Here is an 18,671-nt window from a genome sequence, read left to right on the forward strand (position 1 = left end):
CCACGGTCAGAAACGTTCTTTAAAATGTTCTCATCACAAGTCCCGGTTTGACTCGAACGCTATAAACAGAAATACTCACGGTTCTGAGAGTGCCGTTAAAGTGGATTCTCTCGATGCGGTGGTGAAAGGCGTCACACCAGTACAGCGTCTCCGCGGAGCGATCGAGACTCAAACCGTTCGGCCACAGGACGTCTGAGGAGACGAAAACCTGCCGGTGAGATCCGTCCATCCAGGCTCTCTCTATCCTCCCTCTGCTGTCATTCACCTCGTCTTCCTCCCAGTCCGTCCAGTACATCCAGCTACGAGACAAGAGCAAGACAGTCTCACTCCCAGTGAATTATAAACACCGGTGTGACCTGAGTGTGAAGCGGTGAGTAGTAATAGAGTGTATTGGATTAATAACACAGCCAGGGAAAATTCATTTTAATTTTATTTATATAGCGCTTTTAACAAAAGTCATTGCCTCAATCAGCTTCACAAAAATGAGAAGAAAATGAAAAAGTGTGTATGAGTAAGAAAAAAATGTGTTTAGATGATAATGAGATTGTCTCTGATGAACAAGACAAGGGTCGCAAGGAAAAACTTCCTGAGATGGCAATAGGAAGAAACCTTGAGAGGAACCAGACTCAACAGGGAACCCATCCTCATCTGGGTGAAACAGATAGAGATGATATAACACCATGTGTGTTATGCAGCTGAAGCTCAGTATAACAAAAGTTGTCCCAGTTATTATGGAGTCCAGTTCAGCACTGGGACGAGTCAGCAGGTGCAGAGGACAGAGGAGAGTCTGCATCGCTAGAAGCTCAGGAGCATGATGTGCTACCATAAAGCAGAATCCAGCTGGAGCTGGTCCTTCTCTGGATGCCTCAAGAACCTCGCAGGGTTGGCCTTTGTCTACTGAAGCTGGTACAATCTCCAGATGCCTCAGGATGGGTAGAGAAAGGATGAACAGGTGGAAAAGATTTAGCGTAGATGCCATTCAGGATATTAACAGCATTAGATGGAAGTGTGGATTTAGATGTACTGGAGTATCAGGTTATGGGATGAGTTACGTGTATGCCAGATAAAGAGATTGAGAGTCTTGAGTCTACTTTTAAACTGATAGCCTGTGTCTGAGCCCCGAGCACTGTCTGGAGGTCTATTCCAAAGCTTAGGAGCTAAATATGAGAACACTCCGCCGCTTTTGGAGATTTTGATATTCTGGGAACCAGACGTCCAGAGTTTTGCAATCTTAAGGAGCGTGGTGGATTGCGAAAATGCTCGTTCCTGATTGGCTGGAAGAATGGGAGAGTTGTCAAACATCATGTGATTACAGTGCTACATTACAGCTCCGGATGTTGTTAAGCCACCAGAACATCAAGCACAATGAAGATTAATTTCAGCTCTGTGTCCAGGACACACTGACACTGGGAAACAACACACAACGTCAACAACACTCTCACACACTCCCACAAAAAATCAAAAATCAATATCTTAAAGTAAAAATATCATAAATCCAAAATCTGCTAATTTTAACTTCTCTTTATTAAAGTGTTTTAAAACAATTTTTCATATTTCTAAACTGTTTCACTCATTTCTACACTTTATTCCGGTTTATACACATTTATTTATAGAGAAAAGAACGAAATAATAATTTCCTTTGTTACTTAAATCAATAAAACATGTGCCGGGAAACAGGATAAAAAGCTCTGATGTTGTTGTATGTTTCAGATATCTTCACCGGCAGAGTGAATGTTTTAAAAATATAACACGTAACCATGGCAACAAAGGTTTCTTAATTAGATGAAGATCTCTGTTTTGCTCAATGAAACATAAAGCATCAGCAATGAAACAAAGAAAGAAGCAATTCTCAGTTCACTCAGGCTTATTCCTTACAGAGATTTAATCAGCGCAGGGTGTCTGTGTGTGTGTGTGTGTGTGTGTGTGTGTGTGATATAAGTGTTCACCCCCCTCCCCCTCTCCATATGGCCCCGCTGCATCCCTTGGAGTGACGGCTCCCGCTGTCAAACAGCACAAGATGAGAAGAGAAAGAACATGAAGTCATAAACACTGATCCATCATCTTAACACACTCGCTCAGACAGGAAGTGACACGGAGACACCCCGAGATGGGGGCGGGGGAGGGCGGGAAAAAGGATGGGAATGTCAGGAAGGGTCGCTCAATATCAGATCACCTGAGGAGTGCAGACTTTTTTCACTCTCTCTCTCTCTCTCTCTCTCTCATACACACACACACACACACACACACACACACACACACACTGAGATCCTGTATTAAAGTTAAACCCTCAGATTCAAGGGCAACACAAACTGTTCTGTATTATATTACACATCCTGTTTCTCACACACTAAACGCTCCATCAGCACAAAAATAAACAAATGCACTCCACACCGTCTCTCACACACTCACACACAGTTCAGTTCGTGTGTGTGTGTGTGTGTGTGTGTGTGGTGTATAGTGGTATAGACACTGGCAGTTTTCTGACATTAAACATTTTAAAACTCTTAAGCAGAGCAATTGGAGAACGCCGCTGCGGCAATTTACAATATTAATGTATTTCACTCTCTCTCTACATCTCTCTCTCTCTCTCTACGTCTCTCTCTCTCTCTACATCTCTCTCTCTCTCTCTACGTCTCTCTCTCTCTCTACATCTCTCTCTCTCTCTCTACGTCTCTCTCTCTCTCTACATCTCTCTCTACACCCCTTTCTCTCTCTCTACGTCTCTCTCTCTCTCTACATCTCTCTCTACGTCTCTCTCTCTCTACATCTCTCTCTCTCTACGTCTCTCTCTCTACATCTCTCTCTACGTCTCTCTCTCTCTACATCTCTCTCTCTCTACGTCTCTCTCTCTACATCTCTCTCTCTACGTCTCTCTCTCTCTACATCTCTCTCTCTCTACGTCTCTCTCTCTACATCTCTCTCTACGTCTCTCTCTCTCTACATCTCTCTCTCTCTACGTCTCTCTCTCTACATCTCTCTCTACGTCTCTCTCTCTCTACATCTCTCTCTCTCTACGTCTCTCTCTCTACATCTCTCTCTCTACGTCTCTCTCTCTCTACGTCTCTCTCTCTACATCTCTCTCTCTACGTCTCTCTCTCTCTACGTCTCTCTCTCTACGTCTCTCTCTCTACATCTCTCTTTTTACGTCTCTCTCTCTAAATCTCTCTCTCCAAAACCCCTCTCTCTCTACATCTCTCTCTACATCTCTCTCTCTCTACATCTCTCTTTACAACTCTCTCTTTCATCTTTCTGAATCATCAGCAATTTATAAACGATCTCTCTATCCTCGTTTACTCTGGCTCTTCCTAATTACTGTGCCGTCCTTTATTTAACACAAACAGAGTGATAAACTTTACAGCGTTAACACGAGCGTAGGAAAATTATCCACACAGGGGGGTGGGGCAAAGCCTCTAGTGTTTTATTCTGTTTATTCTGCACTATAACTGGTCTATAACAGCTCTATAACTGCACTATTACTAGTCTATAACAGTTATATAACAGCACTAGGGATGCACTGATACCACTTTTTTGGAAAACGAGTACGAGTACTTGTATTTTAGTACTCACCGATACCGAGTACTTAATAAAAACATAACAACATCCAGAACATGGAGGAGACGCAGGAATCCCACATTTTGGCTGGTCACTCAATGCAATGTACTCGATAATTACCTGTTATTTTCACAGCACGTGGATTTTCTCTCGTCTTGCAAGAGTTTTCTGCAGCGTGGGTTGTGTTGGTTTATAAATGTGGGTAAACCCTTTCTACTCGTTGTCGTGTTGAGATTTTAGGTGTTTGATTAAATTACTTGTGTTAAATGCGCTACCTTTTGAGCCTCCTCTGGACAATTTGCAGTCTGCCGTTGTTTTGTCGCCTTCATTCACTTTGAAATAGTACTACATGGCTCACAGGTCTCGCCTCGTCTTCTCCCCGCTCTGAGCTGCAGCCGGGACCTGGGGGCGGGCACTCGGCGCCTGTGATTAACCCCTTACACGCCGCTCAAACATTTCTTAGACCGTAGTATGGGGGACATTTAACGAGTACTTTAGAAAATGTGGTATTGAGGCCGATACCAGATACCGCTGGCGGTGCATCCCTAAACAGCACTAAAGTAGTTCTATAACTGCACCATAACAGATCTATAACAGATCTATAACAGCTCTATAACTGGTCTATAACAGATCTATAACAGCTCTATAACTGGTCTATAACAGATCTATAACAGCTCTATAACTGGTCTATAACAGATCTATAACTGGTCTATAACTGGTCTATAACAGATCTATAACAGCTCTATAACAGCTCTATAACAATCAGATTAACAGTTAATAACAGTAGCTGTGTGTGGCTCTGTACTCTTTCTCCAGCTAATTTTTATGGGTTAAACTACGGAAAGGCCATCTGTGTGTGTGTGTGTGTGTGTGTGTGTGTGTGTGTGTGTGTGTGTGTGTGTGCTTCCTAAGCAACCCTTCACACTCAGATCGATGGATAATGGATCAATTGCTAGAAACAATGGTGTGTGAAAAAACTCACAAAGGTGTTTGGAGAAGAACAGCAGAGTGATTTGTCCTTCAGCGTGGGTGTGAAAGATGAGAGGACTGAGTCTTACTGCACACACACACTGTCTCTGTCTCTCCATCTCTGTCTGTCCCACTTTGAGTTTTCTGCTGTATTTTTCCTTCATCAGTCTCTTTCATTCTTCCTACTTTCTGTCTCAGTCTCTGTCTCTGTCTCTCTCTCTCTCTCTCTCTCCCCTGTCCCTCTTGCTTTATTTCTGTTTTCTCCTTCTTCCGTCTGGACATCTTTCTCCCCCCCCCCTCTTTCTCTCTCTCTCTCTCATCTCTCCCACTCAGTCTGTCTCTGAATAATGAAGCCGTTATAACTGATATCTGCTGCTTCTGTTCCAGACCTGAAGCTCCCTCAGATTTCTAAATAACGTTTTATTTGATATTTTTAAAGTGTGTCACAGTCGGACAGAAACTCAGACTCACTTTGTCCCTTAAGCAGGAAAGTTCTACTTAATGAATAGAGAGGATTGAATAAATTGAAGATTTCCCTGGAGGATTAAAAGCGCCAGGTGTGGTGTGTCCCAGCTCGAGTGGCAAAGAGAATATAACACACACACACACACACACACACACACACACACACACACACACACACACACCATGACCTGGGGAGATCTAATACATGAGGGAGAGAGAAAAAAGAGAGGAACAGGGGATTTTTACTCGCTCTGTGTGTGTGTGTGTGTGTGTGTGTGTTTACCCTGCGGTGGGGTCGAGGGCGATGGCCCTGGGGTGAAACATCCCTCTGTCCAGCAGCGTCCTCCTGCTCTCCGTCCCTCGGTCCACACACATCACGCTGATGGACTTCCTGTGTCCAAAACTCGTCCAGTACAGATTATTCCCCAACCAGTCCACGGCCATCCCCTCCACATGATACACACCTGCAGGAGAGAGAGATACAGTGTGTGTGTGTGTGTGTGTGTGTGTGTGTGTCAGGTCCGTTCTGATTCTGTACATACACTTTGACCTGTTTTACTCCACATTAATAAAAACATGATTCTATAAGCGATCACCTCCCCTTTAGTGTACTTTACACCGGACAGCAGAGGGGGCGTGTCCCACACGTTGTAACACACGCCGTTACACTCAAACGTTTCTGTTAGAACCCTGTGATGGTGAAGCTCCCCGGTGCAGTGTGTGTGTGTGTGTGTGTGTGTGTGTGTGTGTGTGTTTGATGTGTAATCACTGACACGCTGCTTCCAGTGTGAAATCGACTTTTATGCTCAGAAAGATTTTACAATTAACACAATGTGTGACCCTGAGCAACACACACACACACACACACACACACACACACACACACACACACAGTTATCTGTGTGACCAGGGATCTGAGATGGAGTTTGGCTGGAGCAGCACTGATTAGACCTCTGCTTCCGCTCCTGACTCCGATACGCTCCAGTCCAGAGGTTGTGTTGAGACTTTTTCACTGTCCATCATTTTGACAGACAGAATCTTAAAAAAAACATAATCTACAGTCAGGTCCATAAATTCTGGAACAAAGATAGGATTTTTTGGCATTTTTCACCCTGTGAAGTCAAGACTTTAGAGTCTGAAAAAATGTGTGGCATTAACCGTTCAAGAATTACGGCCACTTTTACACACACACACACACACACACACACACACACACACACACACACACTGTGTGACAAAACAATTCAAATAGAGAGACTAATTGTTATCAGCAGATATTATTTATGAACAAATTAAATCCTCAAAATAATTTCTACTCCATAGTGGTTTTCATTTCCAGCCTAATGATGCTCACACGGCAACTTATCATTTTAAATCCCGACTCTCTATTTATTTTTTATATGCAGCTTAATGAGGCTTTTATATTCTTACTGCCACAATAGACACTAATTATTATTATTATTATTATTATTATTATTATTATTATTATTAATATTAGTAGTAGTTTATTTGTTGGAATGAATTTATGGGTCAAAATTTGGAGGTTTGTTTTCCCAATTATTAAAATAAAACAATTTACATTAATGATGTCATCAGGATAATAAGAGCAATAGTTTATATATAAATTACCAAAAAGGTTTATTATTTATGATAAAAAATAAAATCATGACCTGTTTACAGAAGTGTATTGTATATCAGTGTATATTTAGGGATGTTTTTAGAGTCTGAGCTTTTTATTGTATCTGAGCTGACATGATGCAAATAAGATTAATTGCTCTGCATCTAGTTAACAATAAAACTGTAATGCACCTCTTTTCCAGTCATCAATATAAAGGATCAGGATCAGACTGTTATTAATGATTGACTCACCGTCTTTGATCACAGTTTCCCGTCCGGTCCCGTCTAGTTTCTGACGTCCGATCAGGAAGTCGGTCGAGTCGGCAAAATACACGTACTCGTTCGCAGCGTGAAAGTCCAGGACACGTGGGCTCGCTAATCCTTCAATCTGAATCATCCACTCGTCACGTGAGCTCCCGTCAATACTCAAACTGCGGACGACCCCGGGACGACCTTTACTGTACATCACAAAGGGCTCGTCCTGCACCTCTGAAAACCAGATGACACCAGAGCATCATCAAAATCATCATCATCAACATCGTCATCATCATCATCACCATCATCACCAACATCGTCATCACGACCATCATCATCATCATCATCATCATCAACATCATCATCATCATCCTCACTTCATCATCATCAACATCGTCATCATTATCACCATCATCACCCTCATCACCAACATCACCAACATCATCACAACCATCATCGTCATCACTTCATCATCATCATCATCATCATCATAATTATCATCATCAACACTAGCACCATCAACATCACCATAACCATCATCATCATCATCATCATCACCTTAATCATCATCATCATCATCATAATTATCATCATCAACACTAGCACCATCAACATCACCATAACCATCATCATCATCATCATCACCTTAATCATCATCATCATCATCATCACCACCATCTTCATCATCATCACCACCACCATCCTGATCATCATCATCACCTCAATCATCCTCATCATTATCATTACCTTAATCATCATCATCATGAACTTAACCCTTATCACTTCATCATCATCATCATCATCATCATCATCATCACCAACATCGTCATCACGACCATCATCATCATCATCATCATCAACATCATCATCATCATCCTCACTTTATCATCATCAACATCGTCATCATTATCACCATCATCACCCTCATCACCAACATCACCAACATCATCACAACCATCATCGTCATCACTTAATCATCATCATCATAATTATCATCATCAACACTAGCACCATCAACATCACCATAACCATCATCATCATCATCATCATCACCTTAATCATCATCATCATCATCAACACTAGCACCATCAACATCACCATAACCATCATCATCATCATCATCACCTTAATCATCATCATCATCATCACCACCATCTTCATCATCACCACCACCATCCTGATCATCATCATTACCTCAATCATCCTCATCATTATCATTACCTTAATCATCATCATCATGAACTTAACCCTTATCACTTCATCATCATCATCATCATCACCATCATCACCAACATTGTCATCACGACCATCATCATCATCATCATCATCATCAACATCATCATCATCATCCTCACTTCATCATCATCAACATCGTCCTCATCATCATCACCAACATCATCATCACAACCATCATTATTATCATCCTCATCATCATCCTCACTTCATCATCATCAACATCGTCATCATTATCACCATCATCACCCTCATCACCAACATCACCAACATCATCACAACCATCATCGTCATCACTTCATCATCATCATCATAATTATCATCATCAACACTAGCACCATCAACATCACCATAACCATCATCATCATCATCATCATCACCTTAATCATCATCATCATCATCATAATTATCATCATCAACACTAGCACCATCAACATCACCATAACCATCATCATCATCATCATCACCTTAATCATCATCATCATCATCACCACCATCTTCATCATCATCACCACCACCATCCTGATCATCATCATCACCTCAATCATCCTCATCATTATCATTACCTTAATCATCATCATCATGAACTTAACCCTTATCACTTCATCATCATCATCATCATCATCATCATCATCACCATCATCACCAACATTGTCATCACGACCATCATCATCATCATCATCATCAACATCATCATCATCATCCTCACTTCATCATCATCAACATCGTCCTCATCATCATCACCAACATCATCATCACAACCATCATTATTATCATCCTCATCATCATCCTCACTTCATCATCATCAACATCGTCATCATTATCACCATCATCACCCTCATCACCAACATCACCAACATCATCACAACCATCATCGTCATCACTTCATCATCATCATCATAATTATCATCATCAACACTAGCACCATCAACATCACCATAACCATCATCATCATCATCATCATCACCTTAATCATCATCATCATCATCATAATTATCATCATCAACACTAGCACCATCAACATCACCATAACCATCATCATCATCATCATCACCTTAATCATCATCATCATCACCACCATCTTCATCATCATCACCACCACCATCCTGATCATCATCATCACCTCAATCATCCTCATCATTATCATTACCTTAATCATCATCATCATGAACTTAACCCTTATCACTTCATCATCATCATCATCATCATCATCATCACCATCATCACCAACATTGTCATCACGACCATCATCATCATCATCATCATCATCAACATCATCATCATCATCCTCACTTCATCATCATCAACATCGTCCTCATCATCAACATCGTCCTCATCATCATCACCAACATCATCATCACAACCATCATTATTATCATCCTCATCATCATCCTCACTTCATCATCATCAACATCGTCATCATTATCACCATCATCACCCTCATCACCAACATCACCAACATCATCACAACCATCATCGTCATCACTTCATCATCATCATCATCATAATTATCATCATCATCATCATCATCATAATTATCATCATCAACACTAGCACCATCAACATCACCATAACCATCATCATCATCATCACCTTAATCATCATCATCATCATCATCATCATCATCATAATTATCATCATCAACACTAGCACCATCAACATCACCATAACCATCATCATCATCATCACCTTAATCATCATCATCATCATCATCACCACCATCTTCATCATCATCACCACCACCATCCTGATCATCATCATCACCTTAATCATCCTCATCATTATCATTACCTTAATCATCATCATCATCATCTTAACCCTCATCACTTCATCATCATCATCATCATCATCATTATTATCACCATTATCACCATCATCCTCACTTCATCATCATCATCATCATCATCATTATCATCATCACCTTAATCATCATCATCATCATCATCATTACCACCACCACCATCATCATCATTATCATCACGACCATCATCATCATCATCATCATCATTTCATTACCACCATCATTATCATCATCATCATCACCATCATCACTTCATCATCATAATTATCATTATCATCATCACCGTCATACCTATCATGACTATCCTCACCATCATCACTATCTTCACTATCATTATCATCATCATCATCATCATCTTCATCATCCTCATTATGATTATCATCACCATAATCATCAGCAGCAGCACCACCACCATCATCCTCATCATCATCATCCTCATCAGCACCACCATCACCAGGAGTAAACAAACTGTCCAGCCATAAAGGAAAGAATTTGCAGAAATGTTCACTGACTTTAATAACAGAGTTTACTGTTACAGTTCAACAGAAAATAAACCAATTAATTAATCTTTGACCAGAGAGGAAAACACACACACACACATATACACACACACACACACACACACAATACCAATAAATGCCTCTGTGTGTGTGTGTGTGTGTGTGTGTGTGTGTGTGTGTTCACCTCTCTGGTCGGAGCTCAATTAGTGATTTTATTTATTGTTTATTTTCTGTTGAGCGCTGCACAATAAACATTTAAAATAAAAACACTGACTCGAGCTAATTACATCAGTGTGATTACAGGCAGAACAAATTCTACTGATTCTGCGTTTAATCAGATACATTATTCTGTTCATAACCTCATAACATCAGTGTGTGTGTGTGTGTGTGTGTGTGTGTGTGTAAGAAAGAATTGCTAAAGTAGGACAACACAAGGAACTCTGCGTGTGTTACACTTGTTACACGTGTGCAGCAACGACGGTGACAGAAGGCAGACCGTGTGTGTTACGTCATTAGCATTGGGGGGGGGGAGTAGAGAATAAAGATAACACTGTGTGTGTGTGTGTGTGTGTGTGTGTGTGTGTGTGTGTGTGTGTCTGTGTTACTTCTGCAGGACGTGGCATCCCCCAGGAGCAGATATCCGGGGCGACAGCGACACACACGTGATTTGTAGCCGTCTCCCAGGAGACACACGTGTGCACATCCTCCTCTTCTGCCGCGATGATCCGTCTCACACGCGTGTGCTTTCACTGACCACAGAGAATGAACAGTAAAATCACATGACCAGGATGTTAACACACACACACACACAGAGTAAAAGTGTAACCATTACACAACTATATATTACGTATATGTGGGTAAACCACCATAATGTGGCTCCTAAGGTCAAAGGTCAGGGTTTTTCCAACAGCTGTGTATATTCTCTGGAGATGATCTGTATCCTTAACGTACTTCACAAATACAAATATTTAAATATACAAATATTTTATACATGAACCATACAGTGTATTGTAACGGGGGGGTGATCCAATAGAAGAGCTGCTGTAGCTCAAACCACTGAGACAGTAAACACACCGTGTGTGAGCTTCTACAATGGACACGTGAGGATACACTGTGGAAGCAGGAGGCGAGTGGGCGGAGTCAGTGTGATGCTCTGGGTGATGTTCTGCTCTAGGAGACCTCAAGTCCCGCCCTTCATGTGGGAGTTACTGTGACACTTCCCTAAATACCGTTACAGACTGAGTTACACCCCTTCACACACACACACACACACACTGTCCAGTAACCGTCTGAGGAACAGGACAAGGGGTGTGAGGTGTTGACTCCGCCTCCACATTCTTCAGATCTCAATCCGATCGAGCGTCTGTGTGTCGAGTCTGATCCACTGAAGTCGAATCTTACAACTTACAGGACTTAGAGGATCTGCTGCTGACGGCTCAGATACCACACACACACACACACACACACACACACACACACACACACACACCCTCAGAGCTGCAGGTATTGTGAGCAGGTGGTTTTTAATGCCAGGGTAAGAGTAGTAAAGCTTAAATAAACTTTAAATAAAGATCGAGTGCCGTTAGATCTGTCACTCTTTTATTTCTGTTTTAATCTTCACCAGCAGACGGTTTATAAATAACGTGAAGAAGACGAGCAGATGATTTATACATGTTTGGGTAAAGCGTGATGAGTACCTGCTCGAGCAAAGACTATTTATAAAATCAGGTGTTTACCCGAAGGCTGAGCGAGTTTGTGATAAACTCTCACTCCTTTCAGACTCTGAAGCGTGATGAGAGTGTGTGTGTCGCTGCCATTAAAGCGGTTTATCCTCAAAACGTCCACCGCGCTTCCTCTGGAAGGTTCCGAACACGCCGCAAACAGGAAGTCTTCAAAGAGCGCTAATCCGTGCAGGTGTGACACCTAGAGAGAGAGAGAGAGAGAGAGAGATGAAGGGAAGAGATAGAGTCGCGCCGGGCGGTCGTCACACCTCTCACACCCTTCAGCTTAATCACAAGTACGACTCGGAGAGATTCAGCAGAAACGAGTGTCTGTAAATCCCTCAGGAACACAGAGCTTTAGAAAAGAAATCACAGCACATGTACACTCTGAAGTTTCACAACGCTCAGTCTGGACGTCAATCAGCCAGCGAGAACAGGAGTGTGAGCAGGGGAGCGCGCTTCTCCTTCTGGGACGAGGTGTGTGTGTGTGTGTGTGTGTGTGTGTGTGTGTTTATCTCCACATGTCAGCAGAAATCTGAAATGTGCAACTTTTACCTGAAGCCTAAATGATACTAATTGCATCTATTTCATTATAAACACTGTAAAACACACACACACGCACACACACACACACACACACACACACACACACGGCTCTCTATGATGAGTCATGAGTTATCATCCTTCCTTCAATTTCTTTTTACTCACAGAATTTCCCCTAATGATCATGTGTCTGTTTCCACCATCATAATCCACAACGGCGATATAATCCAGGTAGACATCGGCCCAGTAAACGAGCTTCTTAACGAGGTCAAGGGTCAGCGCGGTGGGCTGTTCGGTCCCGGTGTCAACAATCCGGTTTCGACTGGACCCGTCCAGATTACAGCGCTCCAGCTTGGCCACGCTTCCGTAATCAGAGAAGAACAACTTCCTGAAGAGAGGAGAGAGGAAAATCAGACACACACACACACACACACACACACACACACACACACACACTGCATCGTTGTCTAATTAAAGGGGAGCAATTATTCACCATTCATGTTTGGATCATGGACATGGACACTCACATGGATCTGTGTGTGTGTGTGTGTGTGTGTGTGTGTGTGTGTACATGCGTAAAGATGCACGGCTAAGAAAAACACATTGCGTTTTTTTTATTTTTCTTCTAACGACTCTATTTTCCTTTCTGTTTTCAGGAGGAAAGGAGTAATTTGTTAAAGCCCCTCCCCCAGCTCGGGGCTCCGCCCACGCGTTTAAACCTGGTGACCCCGTGAGTGATACTGCTCTGTAAAGTGAATATAAGATTCGTACCAGAGTGTCTGACTTCTCCTTGCTATTAATCGTGACTAAAGCCATCAAGCCCAGAGTTTTAATAAAGCCATAAAGAACCCTACAGATCGTTACAGACTGCGCAGAACCCTGGTTAATCTCAAACACAATACCGCAGAGAAGTCACGCACCACCGGGGCTAACGCGGAACTCTGGACATGAGAGAAATCGCAGCGAGCAGGTCCACTTGGTCTCCAACAGCTGCTCCATACAAGCAATTTCCTCCAAATAACTCAATAATCTAAATAAGGCTTATTGATATTTAACCTGTTGGGATGTAAAAGTTAAAACACGGAGTTAAATCGGACTAATATCCCGTGTGGGATGGGTGTGGTCTACCAGGAATGGGGTGCGGTCTGGCAGCAATGGGTGTGGTTTGGCATTAATGGGGTGTGGTTTGGTAATAACGGGTGTGGTTTGGCAGTAATGGGGTGTGGATTGGCAGGAAATGGGTGTGGTTTGGTAATAATGGGTGTGGTTTGGCAGTAATGGGGTGTGGTTTGGTAATAATGGGTGTGGTTTGACAGGAAAGGGGTGTGGTTTGGCAGTAATGGGTGTGGTTTGGATGTACCTCATTTGCATAGGCGCTAAACTGGCACCGTTCTGGCCATTAGGTAAGCTGAGATATATATGTGCTGTTGTGTATGTGAGGGGCGTTTCATCTGGAGTTTTAATACACACACACACACACACACACACACTCACACACACACACACACACACACACACGCTCCATGACATGAGAGATTTACAGTTCTCACAATTCACTGCAATAATTAATGACTTTTTGCTTCATATATGATACTAAAGCACACACACACACACACACACACAGTGTTATCTTTATCCTAAGCCTAAGTTAGACAAGAACACAGACAGTTATAATAAGAATAAGAATAAGTGAAGCAGTATTGAATGTGTGTGTGTGTGTGTGTGTGTGTGTGTGTGTGTGTGTGTGTGTGTATCTGAGAACTCGACTGTATTCTGTGCTGATCAAAATCTGAAATATTGATGCTGTCATTAATATTCTAATACATTTCTTAAGTTTAATATTATATTGAATGTTAAGCAGGGGATAAGTGTGTGTGTGTGTGTGTGTGTGTGTGTGTGTGTGTGTGTGTGTGCGTGTCTGTGCTCTTTGAGTTTGTTTGACTAAATGTGAAATATTAAAAGCAGAGGAAGAAAAAAAGAACACATGAACATGAGTGTGTGTTACGATGATGTTAGGCTCGTGAGGAGTGTGTGTGTGTGTGTGCGGTCCCACTGAGGACGTGTAAAGTCAGGGTTCTGATTGGCCGACTAGTGACCATAAAATTTGCTGCTCGAGACCCCATAAACCTACCCCGCTATCGGATCCAGCGCGATTCCTCTGGGGTTGTGGACGTCCGTCTCTATTATCGTCACACACACGTCCACTTTCTCACCACACACTGATATCCGGTCGCTCACGCGATCCACAAAGTAGAAGTTTCCAGTGAGCCAGTCGATGGCCATATGTTCCACATCTCAAAGAGGTTAGGAGAAGAGAGGAAGGAGAAAACACACACACACACACACACACACACACACACGCTTGCTTTAGCGAAGGAATGCATATTTATGAAGGACGAGGGCATTGTGCAGGTTTTCAGACGGCTGTGCAGAGCTGATTTAAGATTCCGCTCAGCATCGGAGGCGAATTAATGATTGGAAAGTTTGCACAAGCTGTTCCGTGTAGAAAATTCCCACCTCACCTTACACAGCTCAGATTCACCTTGATCGTATCGGAGTTTAATACGCGTGTTCGTCATATAATGAAACAGTCAGAATATTAAAAAATGAGAATCGGTTATAAGTAAAAACCTACATCATCTGGTTTAAAGCAGTGGAAACAGAATCTCTTTTTTTTCTGCATGGGCGAGTCTGACGCTGAACACGTCGGTAAATATAAACAGCCTTATTAAGCAGAAAGCAAATAAATAAAAACATATAAAAGTCATTCTTTCTTTTCTTTATCACCAACATATCATGTTATTATTTATAATATTAAGTTTGTGAGTGACAGCACTGAGGGATAAAACTCTCCCATCAGCTGGTTATTGTGAGGACATTAACACTACCGCAGTGTGATGACTGACAGTCGCACGTCCAACACCCTACAGTCTACTAATTCCCATCATCATCATCATCATCATATTAATAATATTAATAATAATAATAATAATAATAATAGTAGTGGTAAGACTGTGTTTGATGATTAACTTCCTGATGGATGCAGGATTAAAGGTGAAGGTCCACTGTGAGTGAATCCACCACGATGAAGTTCTTCTCTCTGATCGCGGCTCCAGCTGAGTTCCAGCACCTGCTCCGTCCTCGTGTGATCGGGATGATAATTAGATTCAACTTTACCGTTCGACATTAAAGCTGACTAATTAACACCAGATTAAACACTTCACAAAGCAAAAGCAGGTGCAGGAAATTAATTAAAAAGCTGAAGGAAAAATTCTTCCCTAATAAAATTATATATATATAAATTCTTTGCATATTTAACCTTTACAACACTATGCCAAAGGGTTCTTTTGTTTTGTTTTGCTCATTAATCTACTAAACACTCATAAAACACAAAAACATGTTGCCCTAAACACGAGTCAGAATGAACTGATAACATGAGAAATGGTGTTCGATCAGCACAGAGAGACAGGGAAATCCGTCCAGCTACAGATCGTCATTCTTCTGTAAAAAACACGTTTAAAATAGTGAACTATACACACTCTGACGGCACATCATCCTGTGTGGTGAGAGTGAATTATCTGATATGTTTGTTTAATTTTAATCAAATCTAAAATAAAATAATTCATTAATGAATAAATATAAAATCAGGATTCTTACAGAATACTCGCAATATAAATCAGATCAGGACCGAGGTGTCGTGATAATATCGTATCGGCTGCTCCTTGGTGATTCCCGTCTGTTGTAGTGCACTACATGAAGTGTACAAGCCCCTCACACACACACACACACACACACACTGCACCACTCCGTACTTACTCTGCAGGTTGTGTGATATCCTTATCCGTCGTCTCTCAGCCATGACGCCGCTACGTATGTTCATTTCCGCGCACCACAGCTGACCCGCTGAGATCCAGCAGACCTCTGAGTCCAGCTGCACAAAGTCCAGGGTCTGAATTTCACCCGAGGGCGTGTGTGTGAGGTTAGACACCAGCGAGCCGTTTAGGTGTGACATCAGGACTGAATTAGAGCTTGCTGTTAGCAGCAGCGGTGGCTCATCTCCAGGATCTGGGAAAGATCAATGAGTAAATAAATAAATAAATAAATAAATAAATAAAATGAACAAGTCATCAGCCTGTGCTGAGCAGATTTAATACTCTGTTAGTAATAATCACAAAATGTAGCTCTGAAACAATTTTAGACCTTTCAATCAGATGTAAAAGTAATACATTTATAAAGACAAAACAGTCTGCATTTTAAACACACACACACACACACACACACACACACACACACACACAGAGGAGTACTATGATAGAAATATTATCCAAATAATAAGTTTTGAGAAGGCGTTTACATTTTGACATTTTGGAGGCAGTTGAGCAAACCGCTTTCCTGATGATGTCATATCTCACCTCCTTCACACATCACTCACCCACCTGGACACTAGAAGGGGAATTACGTTAAAATGCTCTTCGTCGACTACAGTTCAGTTTTTAACACTGTAATTCCCTCCACACTCACCACCAAACTGGAGCACATGGGATCAGCCCAGTGTCAGTGTGTCTCCAACTTCCTAACTGGCAGGATTAGAATTAGGATCAGAATTAGGGTTAGGATTAGGGTTAGAGTTAGGATTAGGGTTAGGATTAGGGTTAGAGTTAGGATTAGGGTTAGGATTAGGGTTAGAGTTAGGATTAGGGTTAGGATTAGGGTTAGAGTTAGGATTAGGGTTAGGTCTACAGCTCTACAGTGGGTGGTGAGATCAGATGAGCGCATCATCCACACTGAGCTCCCTGACCTGCATTCAATCCACAGCAAGTGTTGCTGGATCAAGGCCAGGAAGATCATGAAGGACCTGAGCCACCCCAGCATTGGACTGTTCCCTCTGTTACAGTTAGGAAAGCGACTCTGCTTCCTGAGGGCCGACAGAGAGAGACTGAGGAGGAGCTTCTTCCCACAGGCCATACGGTCTCAAACCACACAGTCTCAAACCACACAGCACTAAACTGATTGAACTTGCTTTCTCCACCGGCAGCATGGTGGTGTTGTGGTTAAGCACTGTCACCTTGCACCTCCAGGGTCTGGGTTCAATTCCCGGGGAGACTTGATTCCCGTCTCTGTGTGCATGGAGTTTGCATGTTCTCCCCATGCTTGGTGGGTACTCTAGTTTCTCTCCAAAGACCTGCAGGTTAGGCTATATGGCGTTCCCAAATTGCCCGTAGTGTGTGAATGATTCTATTTCACTTTCCATGACCACAGCGTACTGCTGCTGCCTGCGCATCACACATTCCATACTTAACACTCTTTATTCACACTCTAACAGCGTGCACTCGTGGTGGGCGTGCGCTCAAATCAATATCGCTTCTCGCTCACTAGTTAGGCGGCATTCCCTTCAGGTACACAAAGGAGCAGGGCCGCGGGATCAGGCACGGCTGGTGAGCTATCGCCGCTAATGATCCCGGGCTTCTCCCCACACTATACAACACAGTGGGGAGTGTAGCTCGGGGTCTGATGGGAGACTGGACTTTACTAAGCGGTTTGAGTGCGACGCTCGAAGAACGAGGAAGAGTGGCATGCAAGCTGGGCAATGAAACGACCCCAGGGTGAGAGTGAGTTCACTCCCCTGCCTGAGAAGTGATATCACACATGACTGGTCTCAGGAGGCTTTACTGTTGACACCACACAGGACTGATGTAGTAATTATACTTCAGTAAACCAAAGTGACATCTGACAAAAAGATCTAAAAACACTAAAGCAGCAGAACTTTGCGAAAACTTTCATTCTCATAGCTTTTGGTCACGGCTGTAGCTTTTTTGTTAGATTTAATTTGAAGTTAAATTTTAAATGTTGTATTTGTATGATTTAAATTCTGCCCTTGATTTTCAAGTGAGAAAATTATAAGGAACGGGTAATGTTTAATTCCTCATTAAACTTTTTTTTTTATCCCAGAAAAATGTAATACAAACTGGGATATTAAAAAAATCATGATACTTACAGAATTACAATTTTACTCAA

The 18,671-nt window shown here is 42.2% G+C and overlaps 1 protein-coding gene across 1 annotated transcript in view; it reads right to left on the reverse strand.

The window, feature by feature from the left end:
* The window catches only part of LOC128519304 (low-density lipoprotein receptor-related protein 1B-like), a gene marked incomplete at its 5' end in the record, with an annotated part of 288,531 nt that overhangs the window by 217,891 nt on the left and 51,969 nt on the right, over positions 1-18,671 (reverse strand). The window contains 8 exons of the mRNA XM_053492987.1: positions 80-299; positions 5,270-5,450; positions 6,856-7,092; positions 10,998-11,141; positions 12,129-12,315; positions 12,822-13,044; positions 14,788-14,950; positions 16,473-16,721. Of these exons, the coding sequence (XP_053348962.1) occupies positions 80-299; positions 5,270-5,450; positions 6,856-7,092; positions 10,998-11,141; positions 12,129-12,315; positions 12,822-13,044; positions 14,788-14,950; positions 16,473-16,721 (1,604 nt within the window). The remainder of the gene's footprint in view (positions 1-79; positions 300-5,269; positions 5,451-6,855; positions 7,093-10,997; positions 11,142-12,128; positions 12,316-12,821; positions 13,045-14,787; positions 14,951-16,472; positions 16,722-18,671) is intronic.

Source organism: Clarias gariepinus, chromosome 3 (genome assembly GCF_024256425.1).
Source record: "Clarias gariepinus isolate MV-2021 ecotype Netherlands chromosome 3, CGAR_prim_01v2, whole genome shotgun sequence".
NCBI lineage: Eukaryota > Metazoa > Chordata > Actinopteri > Siluriformes > Clariidae > Clarias > Clarias gariepinus.